This window comes from Scardinius erythrophthalmus (assembly GCF_964197995.2).
Source record: "Scardinius erythrophthalmus genome assembly, chromosome: 5".
Taxonomy (NCBI): Eukaryota; Metazoa; Chordata; class Actinopteri; order Cypriniformes; family Leuciscidae; genus Scardinius; species Scardinius erythrophthalmus.
Genome location: NC_138225.1, coordinates 46,078,309 through 46,085,375, shown reverse-complemented (window position 1 = coordinate 46,085,375; position 7,067 = coordinate 46,078,309). Strand labels below are relative to the sequence as shown.

At 34.7% G+C, this 7,067-nt stretch overlaps 1 protein-coding gene across 1 annotated transcript; it reads right to left on the bottom strand.

Moving 5' to 3' along the window:
- Nucleotides 1-740: 740 nt before the first annotated feature.
- Nucleotides 741-6,183, bottom strand: nrgna (neurogranin (protein kinase C substrate, RC3) a). The gene is made up of 3 exons (XM_081364724.1): nucleotides 6,060-6,183; nucleotides 3,014-3,160; nucleotides 741-1,214 (listed from the first exon to the last, which is right to left on the bottom strand). The coding sequence occupies exons 1-3, from the start codon at nucleotides 6,072-6,074 to the stop codon at nucleotides 1,194-1,196; spliced, it is 183 nt and encodes a 60-aa protein (XP_081220850.1). The 5' UTR covers nucleotides 6,075-6,183; the 3' UTR covers nucleotides 741-1,193.
- Nucleotides 6,184-7,067: the final 884 nt, after the last annotated feature.

Below are 7,067 nucleotides of genomic sequence, written 5' to 3'. Positions count from 1 at the left end.
CATGCAATCCCACGCCGAAATTCAAGCCCTGTAACACCAACAATATTTATCCAGAGCAAATGAAACGAGTGAGTGAGAGGAGGCGGGTTTGTGAGTAAACTCGCTGTTGGAGAGATGAGAGAAAAGCGCAGCTGGTATCGTGTATATTCTGCGGAAAATTAGTATTGGAAGCGGTTCAGATATTTCAGTATCAATATGCGTGCGAAAAATTTATATTTTTGACAACACTACATTGCACATTATTTCAGATGCCTTTTTAAAAGACTACAATTGAAAAATGAATATATTATAAAATTTAGCCCGCCAAAGTGGCTAGTAGGAGGGATTGCGTTACACACCACTGATGCAATCCACACGCATTTGTCGGGTTGGCCGGTGTTAATGTCAAACCATGCCTGCATGTAATTACAGCTGTAATTAATTTCTGTAATTACATGTATAATTACATTGTTGACACTTCCCTTAACCCACCCTTAAACCTACACACACCACGACACCTGTCCCTAACCTTACCAGTATCCCACCACAATAGCAGCAAAAGTGTTTTGCAATACAAAATGAGCACAATAAGTACATTGCACCAACAAAATGAGCACAATAAGTACATTGCATCAAACATTTTTTTTTAAATGTAAGTATAAAGACACCTAATATAAAGTGGTACCACATTTTTATTACCCTCGAAACAGAAATGCCAATAATAAGGCATATATAACAATAAGTGAACACAGAGAGCCAGTATGTGGAACTTAATTTGCTTTATTAAACAGGCATAAACAAAATTTATGCTAGAAAAAAACATTGACGTTTAGTAAATGCATATACTTGTATATTGTAAGATTCAGTACAGCCAAAGAAGTAAAGCACAACTTCAAACAAATTTAGCCTTGCTTGAAGCAACAAGAAAAACTCTTTAGATTTGAAAGCTGACAGATCACAAACAAATTTCTATCTTAAAATGAATTGAATATATAATGTCATGCTGTGAAACTGTTTCAAGTCAGAAACAGCCACTCAAATGCTAAAGGAAGAAGAGGAACGTGTGAAAGAGTCTGCTAGTCAGGTGGCAAAATCTGCATGTAGTTTGGACGTTGATGCTTTCATATCCTACACTGAAGGGTTCTTTTTAAACAAAAGAGCTCTGGTTATTGCAGTGATGTGCTATCGGGCGGTGGTGATGGTGCTCCTCTTAGCTACTTCTGCTCTCGTTGTTTCTGAAATAGATGACAAATTGTTTTTGTTTTGCACAAAACTCCTGAAAGATGGTTATGAAAAACTGACATATACAAATTACTGTATTGTGTTCCTGTGCATAAAACAGACTTGCTAAATTCAAACCAAAAAATGACAAAATCGTTCCATTTTAATCTTTTTCAAAATGATTTCATAAAAGTCTAACTCTGTCAAAATTCTGTTGCTATAGCTGTCTTTTTTATGTAAAACATATGGGGCATTACCATTCGTAGGCAATACAACTGAGAAGGGTGCTTACATTAGATTAAATGTACCATCTGTATTATTGCTTAGCAACAACCAATTAAGGCGTTATTGCTAGGATACCATTTTAACCATACTGATGTCTGCTAGGGAAATACTGATTCCAGACAGAAACGATTGTGTAGAGTTTATGATAACAATAGTTCCAAAGAACCTTTAATGTGTATTGTTCTTTCAATACATGAAGGATTAAGATAATTTAAGACTGATTGGGATTTCGATCTGCCTTAATTTCCCAGCAGTGACGAAATCACATATACATTCAACATTTAATGGATTTAGAAATTACACTAACGAGTTAAAATTACAGTTGTATTTCTGTCTGCCATGCTCTTTATGGACACTTTTAAACTTGTTGTAGGGCTTGTTCTGTTTCTAAGTAAGATATTTAATCAGTGGTGCAAATAGTATTTATACACATAAAAAGGTTTAGGGACCAAACATAAAAGATGTCTCGAGATAAACATGTTCATGTTATGGAAGCTTGTTTCTGCCACAGAATAAAAATAAAAAGTTTATATCTCACAATTCTTTTTTCCCTCACAATTGCGAGCTTACATCTTGCAATTCTGACTTTTTGCTCAGAATTGCATGAGATAAACTCCTAATTGTGAGTTATAAAGTCAGATTTGCAAGATATAAACTTGCAATTGCGAATTATAAAGTCAGAATTGCGTGATATGACCGTATATATACTCATCCCCTATCCATTCTCACTGTCTTGTCTCGTTAAAAGCTAGACCTACATGCTTAGCGTGTTTTCTTCTTCATCTCCTAAAGGAATTTTGGTATTTGTTATTGTGGACTGAGCTATTACTGTGTTCAACTTACCTTCGTCATCATTTGTACTCCTGTGTATTTGCTCTGACTGAAATAAGTTTGCTTTATCAGACTTCCCCTATCGTCTTGTTCCTCGTCTGACAGTTATAAAGTCAGAATTGGGAGATATAAAGTTGCAATTGTGAGTTTATATCTCAAAATTCTGACTTTTTCTTAAGACTTAATTTCACACAATTCTGACTTATAATTTGCAATTGGGACTTAATATCACCCAATTCTGACTTTATTTTGCAACTGTGACTATACCTCACAGTTACGAGTTAATATCACGCAATTCTGAGAAAAAAAAAGTTGCAATTACCTCTTTTTATTTTTTTATTCAGTGGCGGAAACAAGTTTTCATTTCATGTGGTAACCATGTTATAAATGAAAAAATTTATGATGGGCCATTGAGATATTGAAAATGAATGCGTACCCAAGGTGGTAATGTGGCTATAATGCAAAGCAGACCAATCATAAAGATACATAGAAAGATTAGTTGTGATTTAAGAATATTTTATTATGTGTAATTTACAGATGTAACCAGGCACTGAATCTAATCTGTAATTCAAAGTAATTTATATAATATGTAAAATATTTAATTTAGTAAATGAGTACTTTGTATAGTCTTTTTGTTGTGGTTTTAGTAAAGTCACCCTTGGCAAATGTATTTTGATGTACTGCCCATGCTGCTTACCTCCTCTCTAGGCTTGTCATCCTTCATTTTCTTCCTGGTCATGTGACCTCGAAAACCAGCTTGAATCTTAGCAGCAGCTTTGTTTGCAGCTGGGTCATCAAGGGGAATGTCCATGATGTCCTCATCTTGCGGCTGAGTGCATCCTTCCTGCAGTTCAGATAAAATACATTCAGCCATTTTAGCTATGACTACAGTACATGGCAGAAGAACAGTTACAGATCCTTGTCAAGATCTACACTAGAGTGTCAACAAACTTTCACACTTTGTACCCCATAAGACCAATCTGTATCAAGAACACTAAGCGTAAAATGACTGCAGATTGCAAATCAGTTATCTGAGTAATTTACAAAAGGATCCCAATAAGCTTCTGCAAAAACCTTAAAGAGGTTCAGTGATTCTACGTCAGCGGTTCCTCTATTAACCCCATTATAATGGAAAAGCTTTGAGGCATCAAATAAATATATATTGAAGTTATATTAATCTTGAATACACAATAGGATATTCGGAAGGTGCTTAGAGGTTCTTCCAACCCGATCTCACGAGAAAATGTAGCTATTTTACAAGGTGGTACTAATTGTATGAATTAGTACAATGTGATTTGAAATGTATGATTTTTAGAAAAAAAAGTAACCTTAGATGTTCATCCCTAAACCTAACTGTCAGGGCAACTGTAAGCAGGTGAAATTGTATGAATTTAAATATATATATATTGTAAGATAATTTAAGATTGATTAGGATTTCGATCTGCCTTAATTTCCCAGGAGTGACAAAATCAGATATATATTCAGCCTTACTTTTTTACTTTTGTTTTTACTTTTTTTTTCCACCAAAATGTAAAATAATATAAATTGCAATTATACAAATTGTGTTGATTTTTCTAAAGATTGTGGTGGAATGTGTATCTTTTCACTTTTGCAGTGTTGTTTGCTGGGGTGCCTAATGGTGAAGTATTGTTACAGTCATGTCAAAAGCTAAAGTCAGCATTCTGTTGCTCCCAAAGGAATTGTTTAATGGCACTCTCACCAACCCAGTTTTTGGTGAACGTCCCATTAAACAATTCCTTTGGGAGTGACAGAGCACCAGCTTTAGGTTTTGATATTGGTAAATATGTTTTCATGCACCTGTATGAGTTATTTCTGGATGAGTGTGCTTATCCATCATTTAATTAGCCTAATATAATCTTTTGATAATACTGCTACATATTATTTAAAACAGAATCAGCAACTGTAAAATGAAACAAATAAAACTCATGTCTTCATGTGGAACATAAAATAAGTTAATTTGATATTTTTTGTCCATATAATGGAAGTCACTGGTAATCAAAACAGTTAGGAATCTTCACAATATCTCTGTAACTTCTTATTTGATCAATATCTCTGTAACTTCTTATATGATGACATCATTTTCATTTTTGGGTGAACTATACCTTTAATACTATTCCATTAATTACGTTTCTCTCTCTATAATCTTTTCTCTTTCTCTCAGAATCCAAATACTTAAAATACACAGTATCTCAAAGGTAAGTCATTACGTTTAGGGGAATGCAGATTCTTTCTGTTTGATTTCTTTGATTCTTTGATTCTCCTCATCCAGTCGGATACAAGCTGTCAGCGGTCCCTCGCGAGCCTCAAGTTTCCGACAGCTCGACTAATTTTCCCTGCCTGCTGGGGGTGCATCACCGTAAAGGGACTGAAGCTGAAAGCATTCAGAGCTTCACAGGCTAACAGTGTGAATATCCAGCTGAGTGGGGTGGAAGCTTGATACTCCTCTGAGGTTTCAGCACTATTATGCAGGGATAAACAATAATCTATTATACAACAAACAAGGACCAAAGGGCTCACCATGATCATGCCCCCAAAAAAACCTTCATGTCTCAAAAAAACAAACAGCAACAACAACAACTTTCTATCTACATGCCCTTAAATGTGCAATACCAAAGATAAGCAATTACTACATTTATCTGACTTCTAAAAATGTTCCTCACAACAGAGCTTTCTCAAGTATGATGGGCGCTGATCGTGAGACCAATTGTCAATCAAGGAACATCTTGTGTGAACTTTACTTGTGAGTGCCATCAGTTTGGAACATGACCATCTGTCTCATCAGTCACAGTGACATCTTCCAAATTATACACAGATAATTGCTGTTTCTAGAAAGTTCTAGACCCTCCTACAAACACACAACTCCAAGCCCACGCAATAGATGACTTGTGTAACAAAGACTGCTTGTACTCCTGCTGTACATGGAGATAAAACAAATGGGAAGGAACAATTTGACCAACTTTACATTAACCAGCTTTCAGTGTCTATCTTATTTTACCACTTTAATCAACATGTAATGTGGAAATAGTAGAACTGTACTTGTGTTTGAGCTTGTAAAAAATGAAGTGCTCTAAGACCAGATGTCAAACCTTCTCGCCACAAACAACTGCATACACTGCACATATCCTTAACATACATGTAATATACACATAACCACATTTAAGTCCTTTCATACAGTGAATAGCCTAGTGAAAAGTGTCATTCTCTGTACTGTGAATATATGAACAGATTTAAAACAAAAACATGACCAGTCATCAATGTTGCCTTAAACTTTAAACCTGTTTTAATATTCCTCAAATATTCATAGGCTATTAGTTGTGCTTCCTCTGCCAGGACATTGATACCATTGAAACATTTTTAAAATACTCCTACCCACCAACAGCAGGTTCTCTGTTAAATCATGCTGTTGTTAATAGTCACTTAGATAATGGTTGGTTTAAGCGAATTAATCAGACTGTAATCATAATGCAGATTTTTAATCCATTTTCAAATGTAATATTTTAAAGTAACTGGAGTCAAGCAAATCCTAAAATATACAGTAAATCCTAAAATATTAACTCAACCAAGTTGGTATAGTTCATGCTGGATTATGTATCAACTCACGACATTTGCAGTTCAATTTTACCTTAACTGTGGAGAAATCATTAATGTTGAAAATGTCTTAAAAATGCATAATTCATAAGTTTTTTTTAAGCTGTACAAACATAAACGCGGACTCCACTTACGTTTCGACAGTCCATAGCGATTTGAGATGACAGGTTTGAGTAGTTTGAGATTTGTTGTCCAGTTAAACTATGATTGAAGAATATATCGGCAAAGATGTGGTCTCTCTCTCTTTCAGTGTGTTGAGCTCTCTGTGCTCTGACAGTCTGTAGATGATGATCAGCTGAATGGACCAATCAGAACGCGTGATATTCCCCATCACACGCAACCATTTCGCCTTTCTTCATCTGGGTTTTCGTGGCGATTGTTATAGATTAAATATTTTTTACAGTTTTCACTTTTTATTGTAGCCTACGTATTTATATAACACGTACAATAGAAAGTGAAAACATTCGATAAACTTGATTTAGATGTGTTTTTTTTTTTACTCTTAAAAATAACTTAGGTTCTGCCTAAACCAGTAAGCAACCAGTTTAAGAAGCCTTGACAAGATTTGTCATTTTGTTTAACTTATTTATTTTGTTGCAAGGCGTGGCAAATATTACAATGAACACATTTTGCTTTATAACGTCCATAACAATTTTTTTTTCAGTAGGCTGCGTGTCACATGTTATGATATAACCTTATTTAGATAGTCCCTATTGAACTTTCTGTTGAATATAAGTAACTTTGCAACTACATGTCAACTAAATCTCATTAGTGTATTAGACTGTCTGCCTAATATATGCTTACAGTTTATTATGATGGTCCCCCAACAGACATTCTACTAACTATAAGTAACTTTGCAAGAAAATGTCAACTTATTCTAACCCTAACCCTACCACTCTAGGCTAATACTCTACTAACAGTCTAATGAGAGTTAGTATAGATGTGTGTGCAACATTAATTAACAGAATGTGTTAAAGGGACGATCAAAATAAAGTGAAACAGCCTAATTCATATTTATTTTGTTTGTTTTTTAAAGACATAAAAGGCCACTACATTAAGTGTGTAGGCCTGCTTAAAGAGAGTACACTTTCATGTTTCTTAACACACCTAAACAAAGCACACTAACGTACTGGTAACACATA